Source organism: Kryptolebias marmoratus, linkage group LG6 (genome assembly GCF_001649575.2).
Source record: "Kryptolebias marmoratus isolate JLee-2015 linkage group LG6, ASM164957v2, whole genome shotgun sequence".
Taxonomy (NCBI): domain Eukaryota; kingdom Metazoa; phylum Chordata; class Actinopteri; order Cyprinodontiformes; family Rivulidae; genus Kryptolebias; species Kryptolebias marmoratus.
Window position 1 is genome coordinate 13,919,449 of NC_051435.1, and position 16,462 is coordinate 13,935,910.

General features: G+C 39.6%; 4 protein-coding genes across 4 annotated transcripts; all 4 read right to left on the reverse strand.

Annotated features, from left to right (window-relative positions):
- Window positions 1-1,047: 1,047 nt before the first annotated feature.
- Window positions 1,048-2,411, reverse strand: LOC108239748 (ribosyldihydronicotinamide dehydrogenase [quinone]-like). The gene is made up of 6 exons (XM_017422656.3): window positions 2,280-2,411; window positions 2,034-2,198; window positions 1,827-1,957; window positions 1,638-1,751; window positions 1,471-1,572; window positions 1,048-1,393 (listed from the first exon to the last, which is right to left on the reverse strand). Exons 1-6 carry the CDS (start codon window positions 2,281-2,283, stop codon window positions 1,097-1,099), a joined length of 813 nt encoding a protein of 270 aa, XP_017278145.1. The 5' UTR covers window positions 2,284-2,411; the 3' UTR covers window positions 1,048-1,096.
- Window positions 2,412-4,658: 2,247 nt separating this feature from the next.
- On the reverse strand, window positions 4,659-6,035 carry LOC108239746 (ribosyldihydronicotinamide dehydrogenase [quinone]-like). The gene is made up of 6 exons (XM_017422654.2): window positions 5,905-6,035; window positions 5,638-5,802; window positions 5,431-5,561; window positions 5,242-5,355; window positions 5,075-5,176; window positions 4,659-4,998 (listed from the first exon to the last, which is right to left on the reverse strand). The coding sequence occupies exons 1-6, from the start codon at window positions 5,906-5,908 to the stop codon at window positions 4,702-4,704; spliced, it is 813 nt and encodes a 270-aa protein (XP_017278143.1). The 5' UTR covers window positions 5,909-6,035; the 3' UTR covers window positions 4,659-4,701.
- A 1,803-nt stretch (window positions 6,036-7,838) lies between these two features.
- Window positions 7,839-9,232, reverse strand: LOC108239747 (ribosyldihydronicotinamide dehydrogenase [quinone]-like). Its single transcript, XM_017422655.2, has 6 exons — window positions 9,102-9,232; window positions 8,835-8,999; window positions 8,628-8,758; window positions 8,439-8,552; window positions 8,272-8,373; window positions 7,839-8,195 (listed from the first exon to the last, which is right to left on the reverse strand). Exons 1-6 carry the CDS (start codon window positions 9,103-9,105, stop codon window positions 7,899-7,901), a joined length of 813 nt encoding a protein of 270 aa, XP_017278144.1. The 5' UTR covers window positions 9,106-9,232; the 3' UTR covers window positions 7,839-7,898.
- A 2,048-nt stretch (window positions 9,233-11,280) lies between these two features.
- LOC108239742 (ribosyldihydronicotinamide dehydrogenase [quinone]-like) lies at window positions 11,281-12,651 on the reverse strand. The gene is made up of 6 exons (XM_017422651.3): window positions 12,522-12,651; window positions 12,255-12,419; window positions 12,064-12,194; window positions 11,875-11,988; window positions 11,708-11,809; window positions 11,281-11,631 (listed from the first exon to the last, which is right to left on the reverse strand). The coding sequence occupies exons 1-6, from the start codon at window positions 12,523-12,525 to the stop codon at window positions 11,335-11,337; spliced, it is 813 nt and encodes a 270-aa protein (XP_017278140.1). The 5' UTR covers window positions 12,526-12,651; the 3' UTR covers window positions 11,281-11,334.
- Window positions 12,652-16,462: the final 3,811 nt, after the last annotated feature.

Genomic DNA, 16,462 nt, shown 5'->3' on the forward strand with positions numbered 1-16,462 from the left:
ATCTACAACACATCTGAACAAAGAGCAGATTTAACCACCAAATGTCTCTTGCAGGTATGTGGTTACCTCAAGCAAATGTTGCAGCCACAGAGACAGGTGATTATGTTGCCTGGACCTGATTTAACACAAGCAAACACATGGTGACCTTGTGAAACCTTAAAAGAGAGGCTTGCACACCATCGAGTTCCTACATGTCACAGGCTGCAGTCTGTACATCAGAGTGCAAGGCCATTTCCTTAAGTGTGCCTCACCCCCTCCCCTTTCTCATTTCCTCCTTACCCAAACAAAAGCCGCTTCTCTGGGAAAAGTGCTCAGCCACTTGTTTCTTTTTTGCAGAGCCCAGTCCCGCTTGCAAGCAAATACTTATCTGGCCAGCAATGTGCATTTACAAGGTAAAGTACAGAATGTGAGCTCTGAGGTTCAAGCTTTCCAAACAGGAGCGGACTGTGCAAGCTTTAATAAGGCAGAGTTCATTACCTTCTATTCATCTGGGATAGGTGGCATTTCATCAGGTGGGTCTTCTCTCTCTCCCAGTCTTTGTTTCACATTAATGGACTTGAAATCCTGCTCTCCTTTAGCACTTAAAGCACACTGACAAGCCTCCCAAGAGCACTCATGCATTTGTTACAGGATGTCAGTTTGGAGATGTGACTGTTCAATCAGCAATGAGGAATTTTTGTTTCTAAGGGTTGTAGGAGTACATAAGTTTGCCACTTAAATGAAAACCCTTTGAGATAAATTGCAAGCTTTTTTTTCTCCTGAAGTTTGTGCCAAACTAATCTGCCCACTAAAACTACAACAATAAACCAAATTTGGTGGGAAGACAACTTAAGTCATATCATAGACAGTGCCATTTTAGGGAGTCAATTTGTCAAAGTTTAGAGTTTAGTTTTAAAGCAGGGGATATCATTTTTATGCCATCTGAAGACTGCATCAGGAGAACTGTGGAAAAAGTTGGGTTTTCAATTTGAGAAATGCTGAGCCAATTTAGTACAAGTTTTAAAACTCTTGCCATTTTCTCTGTTACATATATTATACACAGTCAAGTATCAGTAAACCAGCTTTATTGATCATACAGGTTACACCCACTACATCTTCAGCATCCAGCCTTCATCTGGCTGTGGGGGGGCAGAGGCTTGTTTAGGTGGATGCCCACTGTCAGACCAAACTCCTTGCTGGCATGTTTCTCATGAACGTCGGGCTTCAGCTGGAAAGCCTTCTCGTCAAAGCAGTCCAGAGAGAAGAAGGACAGAGGCTTCTCTTCCAGGAGGCCCTGCAGTCGTGTACGCCAGGCCTCCAACATGGATTTACGGTCCTCATCAGCTGTAAGAGCTGGAGCCCAGAAGATCTGAGGGGCCAGAACCTGGAAGCCACAGTAGTTCAGGATACCATTCTGCAGAGAGAAAACACGTCCTTTAGTAAGAGGTGAAATAATATCTTGTTTATGGCCCATTTAAAGTCAGACAGTACCTGCAGAGGCCACAGTGTGACATTCATGTCTCCATTAATGCCAGTTGGGCTGAACATGGATTCCAGAGAACCAGTGGTGAAAGACAGCATGGCCTTCTTGTCCTGAAGAAGAAAGAATGTAACAAGCTTTGTCTTAATGGTTCAAGCCTCTTGATGTCAATACTTACCTTGAAGACTCCCTGGCTGTAACGCTTCTCCTGGGAAAAGGCAAATCCATGTGTGAGCACCCGGTCGATCCAACCCTTCATGACTGCAGGAAGCCCAAACCAGTACATGGGGAACTGAAGAGGCAAATTCTCAGTTTATGACAGGATGAGACAGTTGTTTTGCATGATACTCTGCCAACCCATTAGTACCTGAAAGATGATCATGTCTGCCTCAGCGATTTTAGTTTGCTCTTTAGTGATGTCATCTGACAGTCTTCCTTCCTCCCAGGCAATCCTGCTCTCCTCCAGGTAACAGAAGTTCTCAGCATTCTTCACATCTCCTGAAACACAGGACATCAGGTCACAAAAGGTCAAGCTCTTTAAAATGGCTCAAGCCAAGGGTGCATGAGTTCGTACCTTTGATATCCTCAGCAGTGGCTGTGGCTTTAAAATTCATGGCATACAGGTCAGAGACTTCTACTGTGCAGCCCTGAGCAGTCAGAACCTCCACAGCAGCATTTTTAGCTGCAGCATTGAATGACCCAGAGCTCTGGTGGGCATAAATGATCAGCACCTTCTTTGCTGCAGAATCAGTAAAGAAATGCATTAGATTTAAGCTTCAGAAAAAAAAAGGACATAGAGAAGAATGTGATAATATATTACCCATTCTGAAGCAGGTGACACACAACAAAGGACAAGCTTTACAATCAGCTGATTAATGAAAAGAAAGAGCCACTGGTGGTGCAGTGAAAGTAACACATGGTGTTTTTATACACCCTTCTAACCCTTCCCCCAGGTGAGGTCAATCAGCAATTGAAGCCACCAGTCAATCAGCTGGCATTATGGGCTTATCTTCAGTTTTTGGCTTTTTATGTTTGTTTTACTGAAACTGAAACAGTATTTCCATTTAATACATCACCAAATATAACACTCAGCTACTTTTAAACACAGCATGATGTTTAAACATTACTCTTTCAGGATTTTTTACTTCACAGTGTTTGTTTTGTTCCTCTCCCTGCCAGTAAACAGGCATACCCCACATGTGTCCATCCGTGTGAATGCAGGATATTTGATAGCATGCGTGTCTGTATTTGTCTGTGTGCCCAAAAGATGTTTAAAATCTGCATGCCACTCCCCCATGTCTTGAACCCACATGAAGCAAGTGTGTCTGAGTTAATCTTCTCAGTCTACTGTTTTTGGTTTTCCTTTACATTACTTTCCTCTACAGAAACAGTTGCCTGTGGTTGAGCTCACTCACGAATGTTGCCTCATAAAAAAATAATTGACTCAGCAATGGGTTTCAAAGGCAGGCGAGAGCTGGTTCCCATCTGGCTCCAAACACAGTCGTCAAAACTACCCATCTCCCGTGAGGACGAGAGACTGCTAACAAATAGGAGCACATGCAGGGAGGCATAACCAATATTTTTTTGGTCTTTTTCACAAATATACACAATGATTTTAGTTCAACTTTAGTAGGAGCTTATCAAACCAGCCCTTGAGCTGTAATAAAACAAAAAATCTGGAGTTTATAAGGCTGTTTTATTTATCTGTAGGCTCTGTGTTCCTTAACCCAACAACACATTATGATGTTGATTATCGCCCGCCGCCATGAAAGGATAGAGAACATGTCATTCCCTTCTATGTGTGTGTGTTTGTCTGTCTGTAGGCAAAACGTGTCATGATTCATTGGATGGATTTTGATGAAACTCTCAAAATGTAATCACTGAATGTACATCTACAACTGAATATCATCAGGAGTTAACCCAATAAAAGCGGCTGTCACATCGAATCAACATTAGAATACACATAAATGGCTATAACTCAGTCAGTTTTACAAACATTGAGCTAAAATTTGGTGTGGTTGTAGCTAAGAGTCATTTCCGACATGACATTTTGGTTTCAAACTTTGGCATGCAAGGCGGTTGGTGGCACGCATTCCTTCAAGATATGCTGTTTTTTGTTGTTGTTGCTATTTTTGTTATGCTTGCTTTCAAATTAATCCTGCTGTTTTCTCTGTGTTGTGACAGGAAGGGATCATGTGTTTTGCCTTGGAAGAATGTTTTCATATATTGTCATATACTGAAGTGAAGCGTCTCAACTATTATGTTACAACATTGTGCACTGTGCTCACAGTTGTGTTTCACATGTTTTTTAACAATCACCTCCCGGCCTGAGGCCTTTCTGGGTGGAGTCTGCATGTTCTTCTTGTCCACCATGGGTTTACTCCAGTTTCCTCACAAACCAAAATCATGAATTTTAGGTTCATTGGTAACTGAATTGTCCCTAGGTGTGATTGGCTGTCTCATTTGTCTCTATGTGGCCATTTGATGGACTTGCAACCTGTCCAGAGTGTCCCCTGCCTCTTGTACAGTGACTGCTGGAGATAAGTCCCAACTTTCCATAACCCAGAAAGGACAAGTGGGTAAAGAAAATTAATGTTCTTAAACAGATATTCATATAAAGTTTTGTTTTCATTAGAAAAAAAAGTTAATTTCATCTTTTAAGCTTTAAATAAAACTTTGTAGCCATTTATATAGTAACTCCATGCATACATGGTGTATGAAAGAGCATAAGCAGACAGTCACTTGGTTTTCAGTCTCTGCAAGAAACTAAAAAAAAAAAAAGTGACTTACAGTGACACTGTGTGGCCAAAATGAGACTGCAGCTTTAAATCATGGAGAAAAAAAAAAAAAATCCTTTAGAGTAGCAGTCCAACCTGTATGCCTTAAATTTTTAAGTCTTAGGTCAAAACTAATTTGGGGCCTTCACAGGTTGATTTGCACATTTTAAATAATGACTCCTTTCTTAAGACATTTGAAGGCATGTTAAAACTAATTGCTTCAAGCCCTAGTCATCTTGTAATAAAACTAAAGCTTCGTCTTTTCATTGAAGTACTAGCCTTGCTGTAGGAAAATGTTGAATGAGATACCTCAACTAAATGTACTCCGGTTATGCAGTGTGTGACAAGCAATAGCTAAGATGAGGTTCTTCCTGTAAACATTAAAAATCAAGGCTGATAGATGACGCGCTTGAACTACAGAATCAAAATTAACCAGCTTTTTATTGATGTTGTACAAGAACCACATCAGCACCCAGCCTTCATCTGGCTGTGGGGGGGCAGAGGCTTGTTTAGGTGGATGCCCACTGTCAGACCAAACTCCTTGCTGGCATGTTTCTCATGAACGTCGGGCTTCAGCTGGAAAGCCTTCTCGTCAAAGCAGTCCAGAGAGAAGAAGGACAGAGGCTTCTCTTCCAGGAGGCCCTGCAGTCGTGTACGCCAGGCCTCCAACATGGATTTACGGTCCTCATCAGCTGTAAGAGCTGGAGCCCAGAAGATCTGAGGGGCCAGAACCTGGAAGCCACAGTAGTTCAGGATACCATTCTGCAAAGAAAAACAGTTCCTTTAGTAAAAGGTGAAATAATATCTTGTTTATGGCCCATTTAAAGTCAGACAGTACCTGCAGAGGCCACAGTGTGACATTCATGTCTCCATTAATGCCAGTTGGGCTGAACATGGATTCCAGAGAACCAGTGGTGAAAGACAGCATGGCCTTCTTGTCCTGAAGAAGAAAGAATGTAACAAGCTTTGTCTTAATGGTTCAAGCCTCTTGATGTCAATACTTACCTTAAAGACTCCCTGGCTGTAACGCTTCTCCTGGGAAAAGGCAAATCCATGTGTGAGCACCCGGTCGATCCAACCCTTCATGACTGCAGGAAGCCCAAACCAGTACATGGGGAACTGAAGAGGCAAATTCTCAGTTTATGACAGGATGAGACAGTTGTTTTGCATGATACTCTGCCAACCCATTAGTACCTGAAAGATGATCATGTCTGCCTCAGCGATTTTAGTTTGCTCTTTAGTGATGTCATCTGACAGTCTTCCTTCCTCCCAGGCAATCCTGCTTTCCTCTAAGTAACAGAAGTTCTCAGCATTCTTCACATCTCCTGAAACACAGGACATCAGGTCACAAAAGGTCAAGCTCTTTAAAATGGCTCAAGCCAAGGGTGCATGAGTTCGTACCTTTGATATCCTCAGCAGTGGCTGTGGCTTTAAAATTCATGGCATACAGGTCAGAGACTTCTACTGTGCAGCCCTGAGCAGTCAGAACCTCCACAGCAGCATTTTTAGCTGCAGCATTGAATGACCCAGAGCTCTGGTGGGCATAAATGATCAGCACCTTCTTTGCTGCAGAGTAAAAGAAAATATCAATTAGATCAGGAATCACAATCACACTTACAGAATTGTGTCACAATTACACAAACGCAGTGAAAGGATGAAAGCCATTACCCATTTTGACGTAACACTCAGACTAGACCTGATGAACCTTAAAAAGCTGGTTCAGTGATGCTCAGCATGCAGCAGACTGTCAGCATGCTGTTTTTATACACACTTTCACTTTAGGCTCAGTCAGGTGTTGTCAATCAGCAATTAAACTCATCAATCAGTCAGTCAGCTGGCCCTCTGGGATTCTCATATTTCTCAACCAGAAATCCTGTACTGTTCATAGATGTCAAACCACATGTGGATGTGTAACATTATAAAGGATGTAGGTTTCATCAGGTTGTCTCCTGTCATCTGTATGACCTCTCTTCTTTCTAACATCACCACACTAAAGTTTTGCTCTTTGTTGTTTTTGGGGTATATGAAAAGAAGTTGCATACAGTAAATGAAGATGGGCTAAATTTGTGCTAAAGATAACTTATCTCCCTGTTTAATAATAGTTTTATAATTTTCCCCAGCTGGAAAGCTATCATTTTGATGACTGAACTTAAATAATGTGGGTATTTGTCCAGATCTAAGCAAACAGCAGCTGGAAATAAAAGTATTCTGAAGACATTAAGGCTAAAAACATTGGAGCACATATCCAGCTAAGAACTGATCCAAGTGATAAATACTTTGCATTTGTTCTTCCACACTGTATTTTTCAAAATTTTCAGCTGTTTTTATTTAGTTTGAATAAAGCAAACAGCTCCTTTCGTTTTAGAAGTCTAACAAAAATTATAGCAAGTTAACCTTTTTTTCTTTACTTGTGAAAAACACTTTTTGATGACTAAATACATTGTCAAGTAAAATTTTTTACCAAACTTTTACATTCCTTTTATTTTCACTGAAGGTTAAAAAAAACTTGGCGTTTTGACTTTTCACTTTAAGAGGAACAAAAAAATATGGCATCAGTATGTCCTCGACAGAAAGCCTAAATAACTTCCCATTGTTTCTATTTTCATTGTTCTTGTGGCGCCGTCACATAATTTCAATACATTGCTTGTCAGCACCATGTGAGCCGCTCCACATGGGTGGACTTATTTTTTGCATTCTTCAAAGAATTTCAAAATTTTGTCAAGACTTGTCACCTCCTATGACCATCCAGAGGCAAAATACTTTTCTGCAGAAGCTTACCCCTTGCATCTCTTCCTAATTTGCATTTTGGGGGGCTTCTGTTCTAAATTCAAGAACAACAAAGTATTGTTTCTGAGGATTACAAGAGTTCAAGCATCTGCAACATGCAAGTTTCGGGGAATGTATTTCTGCCTTTGGGTTTGTCAGTTTCCATGTACTTTTGTTTGCCAAGAGTAACTTGACTAAAGTCCAGACAGTTCTTTAAACAGATGTGAAAAATCCCATCCAAATCAATAGACCAAAATCTGGTTAAAGTTAAGATCTATCACATTTTATGCAAAAAGAGTCAAAGCAGTTTTTCCCAAAATATAAGTTCTTTGTACCCTTCAGAATGACTCATGTCAGTCATTTTGTAATGTTGATCGGTTGTGGTGGCCATTTTGAAGATCAAGTTGCTCCAAGAGGAATTGTGGATGTCCAGTGATTACTTTATAGGAGTCAAGTAAAGCTGATCACTTGATTGAGATATGGTCAAAAATAAAACCCATGCATAGATATGAACAAAGGTGTCTTTTCTACTCAGCAAGGTTAACTTGTATTTAACCCTGCATATGGCATTTGACACCATTTGTAATTGGGGAGAAGTCCAAGTCACACATTTTAAAAATATATGAAACCCACTTTTCACTGGTAAGGAAGTCTGTACACTACCCAGAAGTTAGTTTTCCCCATTAAGTATTACTTGTTGCCACTGCCAGGAATCAAGTTTAAATTTTTGAAGTACATAATAAGGACCACATTCGGACCATTTTATTCTCAAAATCCCATGTTTAACATCAAGTTCAGGTGAAAAACTTGATTAAGCACGTTTGTTACTGATAATCTGAAGAGAACTCAAACTAAACCAGCTTTTATTGATGATACAGGTTACATCCACTACATCTTCAGCATCCAGCCTTCATCTGGCTGTGGGGGGGCAGAGGCTTGTTTAGGTGGATGCCCACTGTCAGACCAAACTCCTTGCTGGCATGTTTCTCATGAACGTCGGGCTTCAGCTGGAAAGCCTTCTCGTCAAAGCAGTCCAGAGAGAAGAAGGACAGAGGCTTCTCTTCCAGGAGGCCCTGCAGTCGTGTACGCCAGGCCTCCAACATGGATTTACGGTCCTCATCAGCTGTAAGAGCTGGAGCCCAGAAGATCTGAGGGGCCAGAACCTGGAAGCCACAGTAGTTCAGGATACCATTCTGCAAAGAAAAACAGTTCCTTTAGTAAAAGGTGAAATAATATCTTGTTTATGGCCCATTTAAAGTCAGACAGTACCTGCAGAGGCCACAGTGTGACATTCATGTCTCCATTAATGCCAGTTGGGCTGAACATGGATTCCAGAGAACCAGTGGTGAAAGACAGCATGGCCTTCTTGTCCTGAAGAAGAAAGAATGTAACAAGCTTTGTCTTAATGGTTCAAGCCTCTTGATGTCAATACTTACCTTAAAGACTCCCTGGCTGTAACGCTTCTCCTGGGAAAAGGCAAATCCATGTGTGAGCACCCGGTCGATCCAACCCTTCATGACTGCAGGAAGCCCAAACCAGTACATGGGGAACTGAAGAGGCAAATTCTCAGTTTATGACAGGATGAGACAGTTGTTTTGCATGATACTCTGCCAACCCATTAGTACCTGAAAGATGATCATGTCTGCCTCAGCGATTTTAGTTTGCTCTTTAGTGATGTCATCTGACAGTCTTCCTTCCTCCCAGGCAATCCTGCTTTCCTCTAAGTAACAGAAGTTCTCAGCATTCTTCACATCTCCTGAAACACAGGACATCAGGTCACAAAAGGTCAAGCTCTTTAAAATGGCTCAAGCCAAGGGTGCATGAGTTCGTACCTTTGATATCCTCAGCAGTGGCTGTGGCTTTAAAATTCATGGCATACAGGTCAGAGACTTCTACTGTGCAGCCCTGAGCAGTCAGAACCTCCACAGCAGCATTTTTAGCTGCAGCATTGAATGACCCAGAGCTCTGGTGGGCATAAATGATCAGCACCTTCTTTGCTGCAGAGTAAAAGAAAATATCAATTAGATCAGGAATCACAATCACACTTACAGAATTGTGTCACAATTACACAAACGCAGTGAAAGGATGAAAGCCATTACCCATTTTGACGTAACACTCAGACTAGACCTGATGAACCTTAAAAAGCTGGTTCAGTGATGCTCAGCATGCAGCAGACTGTCAGCATGCTGTTTTTATACACACTTTCACTTTAGGCTCAGTCAGGTGTTGTCAATCAGCAATTAAACTCATCAATCAGTCAGTCAGCTGGCCCTCTGGGATTCTCATATTTCTCAACCAGAAATCCTGTACTGTTCATAGATGTCAAACCACATGTGGATGTGTAACCTTATAAAGGATGTAGGTTTCATCAGGTTGTCTCCTAAAGGGCTGTTGGAGAAATGACAGCTGGAAGACGGAGCAGAAAGGAGAAAAGATTAATTACACGACTCAGATTTGGAGACACAGGACCTAATTACTCACTTCATAAAATAAAGAAGCATAATTTATGAAAATGTGACCACTGCTGGGAGGATGAAACAATAAAACATGATTTTAGAATGCCAACAATATGAAAAAGAAAGAAGATAGATGAAGAGAGAGTTGAAAAGGATTACAGAAAAGCTAAACATAATTGACACTTTAAAAAAGAATTCCAGGAGCTAACATATACAAATTATATATATATTTATTAAAAAAACAAAAACAAAACTCATTTATAGACTTTAATTATATAGTATATACATATGTAGTTAGAAAAGATCCATAGCAAACCAGACTCCATACCTGTTGGTGGCGATAATGCACACCTTTAGTTTGTTACCAACAGCCAATAAACTCCACAAGAAGAAGAAGAAGGCTGTCTCCTGTCATCAAATATGTACTAAAGATATGTTTTATATTTTTCCCCAGCTGGAAAGATATGATGTTGATGACTGAACTTAAATAATGTGGGTATTTGTCCAGATCTAATCAAACAGCAGCTGGAAATAAAGTATTTTGAAGACATTAAAGGCTAAAAAGATTGGAGCACATATCCAGCTAAGAATAAAGCTAGTGATTAATATTTTGCAATTTTTCTTCCACACTATATATTACTCAATTTTCAGCTGTGTTTATTTTGGGTGAACAAAGCAAAGAACTCTTTTTGTTTAATCCAGATGAAAAAAAAAGAAGAACATGGCTACAAAAATGATGTAAATAGCCCAATCATGAACTTGGCCAAGGTTTGTCAATGACTTTTAAATGTCATCTTTTAGAAAACAGTCAACCATGTCAATTTAAAATCTTTTGTTTTAAAAGTCTAACAATAGCATTTTTCCTTTTAATTTTTTACTTGTGAAGAACACTTTTTGAGGACTAAGGACATTTAAGTAAAGTTTCTCAAAACTGGTACATTTTGTTACCACAGAAGGGTTAATGTTTTATGAAAGAAAGTCATTTTTTGTAAAGTTTATTGGTTGTTGTGGCCATTTTGAAGATTAAGTTGACTCCAAGACAAATTGTAGATGTTTATTCAATGAGCTGGTATAGATTCTCAGTCATCCAGGGCATGGTAAATCCAAATAAAAGGTTAAAAACAAAAACTGGACTTCTGACTTCTGTACAGAATAAAAATCCAGTTTTTGTTTTTATCCAATGGATTGAGATAGTCATAAATCCCTGCACATGTATGAACAAAGCTTTTGGCAGAGGGAAAACAAAAGTACAAGATTTCAGTGCACAAGTGTCCCATCTACTCAAAGGTTACTGGGCAGACCCTGCATATGGCATTTGACACCATTTGTGATTGGGGAGGAGTGGTTATTGCAAGAGGTGTAGGAGCCAAAGTGAATGTGGTTTTTTTAAACTAAATTGTGGCTCATGCACTTCATGCTAAAGGGGGAAGCAGCATCAGTGGGTTTTTGGTTGACTCATTTTCATGAACAAAGTCAAATATATGCACAGTTTGATGGATGGCAAAAGGTTCATTTTAGGTCACTAGAGTTTTTCTCAGAATGATTCATTAGATGCAGAGAAGAATAACAGGTTTAGGTTTGATAGCGAAGTTTCTGCAGGAGTAATGTTAAAGCAAATTTTGATTTTAAGGGAGTCCATACACACTCAGTTCATTTTTCCCCAGCATGACTACTGGCAGAAAACTGTTATCTTAATTCTTGATGCATGTAACAAGCCTCACGTTCTGCCTACCATTGGCCTCAAAATAGAAGTCGATGATTTCAACATTAAGTTTAGGTGCAAAAGTTGCATTAAGCACACTAGTTACTGATAATCTGAAGAGAACTCAAACTAAACCAGCTTTTATTGATGATACAGGTTACATCCACTACATCTTCAGCATCCAGCCTTCATCTGGCTGTGGGGGGGCAGAGGCTTGTTTAGGTGGATGCCCACTGTCAGACCAAACTCCTTGCTGGCATGTTTCTCATGAACGTCGGGCTTCAGCTGGAAAGCCTTCTCGTCAAAGCAGTCCAGAGAGAAGAAGGACAGAGGCTTCTCTTCCAGGAGGCCCTGCAGTCGTGTACGCCAGGCCTCCAACATGGATTTACGGTCCTCATCAGCTGTAAGAGCTGGAGCCCAGAAGATCTGAGGGGCCAGAACCTGGAAGCCACAGTAGTTCAGGATACCATTCTGCAAAGAAAAACAGTTCCTTTAGTAAAAGGTGAAATAATATCTTGTTTATGGCCCATTTAAAGTCAGACAGTACCTGCAGAGGCCACAGTGTGACATTCATGTCTCCATTAATGCCAGTTGGGCTGAACATGGATTCCAGAGAACCAGTGGTGAAAGACAGCATGGCCTTCTTGTCCTGAAGAAGAAAGAATGTAACAAGCTTTGTCTTAATGGTTCAAGCCTCTTGATGTCAATACTTACCTTAAAGACTCCCTGGCTGTAACGCTTCTCCTGGGAAAAGGCAAATCCATGTGTGAGCACCCGGTCGATCCAACCCTTCATGACTGCAGGAAGCCCAAACCAGTACATGGGGAACTGAAGAGGCAAATTCTCAGTTTATGACAGGATGAGACAGTTGTTTTGCATGATACTCTGCCAACCCATTAGTACCTGAAAGATGAGCAGATCTGCCTCAGTGATTTTAGTTTGCTCTTTAGTAATGTCATCTGACAGTCTTCCTTCCTCCCAGGCAATCCTGCTCTCCTCCAGGTAACAGAAGTTCTCAGCATTCTTCACGTCTCCTGAGAAAGACAAGTTTAAGCCACAAGGAATCTAAAAAGACAAGTTCCCAACTTTCATACCTTTGATATCCTCAGCAGTTGCTGTGGCTTTAAAATTCATGGCATACAGGTCAGAGACTTCTACTGTGCAGCCCTGAGCAGTCAGAACCTCCACAGCAGCATTTTTAGCTGCAGCATTGAATGACCCAGAGCTCTGGTGGGCATAAATGATCAGCACCTTCTTTACTGCAGAGTAAAAGAAAATATCAATTAGATCAGGAATCACAATCACACTTACAGAATTGTGTCACAATTACACAAACGCAGTGAAAGGATGAAAGCCATTACCCATTTTGACGTAACACTCAGACTAGACCTGATGAACCTTAAAAAGCTGGTTCAGTGATGCTCAGCATGCAGCAGACTGTCAGCATGCTGTTTTTATACACACTTTCACTTTAGGCTCAGTCAGGTGTTGTCAATCAGCAATTAAACTCATCAATCAGTCAGTCAGCTGGCCCTCTGGGATTATCTCTCATCTACAAATCTAAACACTCTTTGACCCAGATAATGGTCCAATGAGGATTATTCTTTGTAAAACTGTTGTTTTATTTAAAATAATGTTGTTGCTCTTTTAAAGATAAACCACAAGTGCTGAACATACTTTGTCTCCTGTCTTCTGTCATGTTCTTGCAGGCGTCACAATTACGAACACCCAAAGAAAGCATTTACCAAGACTGATAATTAAAAAAACAAAAAATCTTGTAACTGTGGGGGGAAAATGTGCTGTCACACTGAGAGTGAAGAAAATGTCAGCAAATTAACTTCCCTATTGTTTCAGTTTCCATTGTTCTTGTGGCTCCATTGCTAATTTGAATACACTGTCAGCCCTGTATGAGCTGTTAAGTTTGCACTCATTTTATGCATTTCTTAAAATAAAAGTTGTCATCCACTGCTGGCATTTAAAGTTAATAGTATGCCTTTTTCTACATTTGCAGATTCAGCTTGTTCATTAAAATGAGAACGTTAGTGTGTAGTAGATTTACATGCTGCATGTTTTACTGGGTTTTTTTTAGTTTAGAAACTGCAGCATCTTCTCAGTTTAGTAATGACTAAAATTTTTCAAGGTTATACTTTATACAAAACCAAGGTCAGGTGGCAAGTTTAATATTAGTTCAGTTAATTTGAACTAGAACAGTATTGCTGTTTGCACCCTGAATGATTATGTTGCACAGTTTATATGGTTTCATACTTTTGCATTTTGTACCATCTTTTGTTAATGTGAACATCACCTGCGCTGTCTGTGGAGACAAGAAATAAAAGTAAAATTCTTCTAATTGCTGATCTGTATTACAAATGATGGTTAAATCAAAGTCTTAAAAAAAGTGTGCAATAGCATCATCATGTGGTTGAAAACCAAGTTCTCCTTTTATTGATTTGAAATAAAATGCTGCAACACTTGTTTTAAAGTTTGAGATACATGCCAGTAGAGCAATTCCAGCCTAAAATTATATTCATGAATTTGCATTTGATACATGAGTATATCAGTTTGATAAAACTAAAAGAGAACCTCCATCTGAGCCATGAGGCTTTGAATGCTCAGCCTTAACTCCTGTCATGAAGACAAACATAAACAAACTCTTTTCTTACCAGTAGATGGCAACAGTGCACAGGTATTGTTGATGCCAAGAGACTGATTTGATGCGTTTTATGGCTTAATTACTACCTGTTACCATCCGCAGTGATTGATGGTCATCCAGATGGTGACACATTAATGCTTCTGTTTATTGATGAAACATAATCATTGCAGTGGATGGCAACCTTTAACAGATTAATGTCACTGATCCAATCACCAGGAAGACCGTCAGATAAACAGAGCTGCAGGATTTACTGGGAGGCCTTCAGCTCCCAGTAAATCCTGCAGCTCTGCCTGGCAGGGACAAAAACAGCCTGGTGAGTAAATTCAAGGAGGAGTAAAATGATTTTATTTTATCTGTCGTTTCTTAATCTGAGCCTGAACCAAAAGTTGTACTTCCATAGGTAACTTGAGTCCGGCCTTATTGTTTAGTTGTGATCAAACTTAAATTAGGTCCTCTTGTTTATCACAGTCAAGTGTTAAAGGTAAGAGCCGAAACGTTGATCAAGAAATCCCTACTGTTTTGCTACTTTTAGCTTTGTATACCACCTCAGTTTTAGCTTCCTCAGCAAATTTCAGCCCCCAGTATTCACACTATTTTCTCAGGAATGCAATTTCTCTCATAAAAATTATAAACTTGGAAAGATTTTAAATGCACTCTATCTATATGGCACTTATTCTTGTCGATAACTCAAAGGACTTTCAAAGAATAAGTTATGTTTACTCAACAACTCCAGATGAATAAATACGTCATGAAGAAAGTCATTTTGTATTGATTTATTGTACAACTGTTGCTCATGTGAGCCAAAATACATGTATTTTTTATCACGAAAATACATTTCTGTATGAAAAATTTTAAATTATTACATAGTAGGTGGTACTCACATTATTGTTTTATTTTACTGGGAAGATGTTGTCTTTATTAATCAAGTTTTTGGAAAATTCAGTCTGCCTTTTGCAATCCTGATCCTTTCTCTGTATCAACATTACGATACATACATTTGCACTTCCATAAAAATCTTCCTTTGATTGTGGAAAAATAAAAAACAAACTAAAGCAGTTCTTCTCTAACCATCGTCCCCACTGCTGTTACCATGGCGACACATTTGATTGATCGGATATTGGAGAATTCTAAATCTGACAGCAGCTGTTAATCAGAAGCAGAGGATGGAGATTAGAAGCGATCGGATTAAGATGAAGCTGGTTTATTTTTTAACACACTTTGGACCAGAAGGTGAAAAATGAACCCAAAATAACGTACAGCAAATAAGAGGAGGAGCCATTATTTACACTAAAATGAATGAGAAGTTAATAAATGATCATTCACGACAGGAACAGATGAGAAGGAGCTGAAAATATAAGGCTCGTGGCTCCATCCTTTCAAACAGATGGAGTCTGGACTGAAACAGATGATGAGTTCAATTCTGAAGAACCTGCTGGAAAAGGAGGATGGAAACCTAGGAGAAAATACAAGAAAATTGGAGATTCAATGTGCAGAAAGTTGTTAGGTTTTTTTTAAGAGCTCTATATATTTTTCACTAAAATTAAACCAGGACTTAATGTGTTTTGACCTCAGTGTTGGCATTGCAAATAAAAATAAAAAAGATCATTATAGAGCCAATTAATCAAGGCCTTCCCTAGAATCTGCTTTATAAAAATAAACTTCTGACAGGCATGGAGAGAAATGCTGTTTCCTCTCAATGAAGTTGCAAGAAAATTAGACAATATTACTAGCATTTTACATTGTATTGCTCTATTTTTTAGTTTGTTAAATATATTTTAGTCTGAACTGTTCATAATATGGCTTTTTAAACAGAATGCAGCATCCATTCTCTAATTTAATTTAGATAAAGCTTTCATTGATAGTAAAGAGACTCAGAGTTCACCAGTGTGGTGGAGAGTCACACTGTTATAAATTCACTCATATGGAATACGGTTGTCTGACTTTTGTTTTAAACTTTAATTTTAGACTTTTAGATTGTTTCTCGAGTTTGATCTTTTATTTAAACCCTTGTTTTGAATTCAAATTGTAGTAGCACAGGATTTGACTTTGTTCCAAGGCATTTAAAAAGATTATCCTATAACTCTGCCATGAAAGATGGCTGGTGATATGCATTCCTTCAATGAATGTTAGGTCTTTAATTTGCTTTGTTTCTATATTGTTGTTTTTCTTTCAGCACCTCGGATAGCGTTGGTTTCTGTTGTAATGTTGTATATCACCACCAGGCAGCGCCACAGGTTTATAATAGTTACTATTTAAGAAACAAATCTATCCATTAGACGCACAGAACTTAAATTTTATCATTGGGGAGATTTAAAATCAACAAATAAACTCAAACTTGCACTTATAAAACAATCATTTCTTTGTTGTTGATCCTGAAACAAAAGTAGCTTATTTGCAACTTTGCTCCCACTGACAGGAATCTGTCCACCTCGGGGGACAGAAGGACACAGAGACTACTCCTTGTGGATTTATGGCGACTGAGCTTGTGTGCATCAGAGAGGACAGAGCGCGCTCCTGGGAGGAGAGGAGGTACAGGAGGTGCACCACCGCCAGGTATGGAACTGCGCATGCCTCCAGGGAGCAGTCCGGGTCGTGACCTTCAACGTGACCTAATTCAAGATTATATTCAAGACTGAAATCCTGCACTCG

Excerpts from the sequence above, each read along its gene's own strand:
- LOC108239748 (XM_017422656.3), bottom strand. Across the intron at positions 1,958-2,033 it reads CACTGCTGAGGATATCAAAG|GAGATGTGAAGAATGCTGAG; the intron begins GTACGAACTCAT and ends CCTGTGTTTCAG. Across the intron at positions 1,394-1,470 it reads TCACACTGTGGCCTCTGCAG|AATGGTATCCTGAACTACTG; the intron begins GTACTGTCTGAC and ends TTCTCTCTGCAG.
- LOC108239746 (XM_017422654.2), bottom strand. Across the intron at positions 5,562-5,637 it reads CACTGCTGAGGATATCAAAG|GAGATGTGAAGAATGCTGAG; the intron begins GTACGAACTCAT and ends CCTGTGTTTCAG. Across the intron at positions 4,999-5,074 it reads TCACACTGTGGCCTCTGCAG|AATGGTATCCTGAACTACTG; the intron begins GTACTGTCTGAC and ends TTTTCTTTGCAG.
- LOC108239747 (XM_017422655.2), bottom strand. Across the intron at positions 8,374-8,438 it reads ACAGCCAGGGAGTCTTTAAG|GACAAGAAGGCCATGCTGTC; the intron begins GTAAGTATTGAC and ends TTTCTTCTTCAG. Across the intron at positions 8,196-8,271 it reads TCACACTGTGGCCTCTGCAG|AATGGTATCCTGAACTACTG; the intron begins GTACTGTCTGAC and ends TTTTCTTTGCAG.
- LOC108239742 (XM_017422651.3), bottom strand. Across the intron at positions 12,195-12,254 it reads AACTGCTGAGGATATCAAAG|GAGACGTGAAGAATGCTGAG; the intron begins GTATGAAAGTTG and ends TGTCTTTCTCAG. Across the intron at positions 11,810-11,874 it reads ACAGCCAGGGAGTCTTTAAG|GACAAGAAGGCCATGCTGTC; the intron begins GTAAGTATTGAC and ends TTTCTTCTTCAG.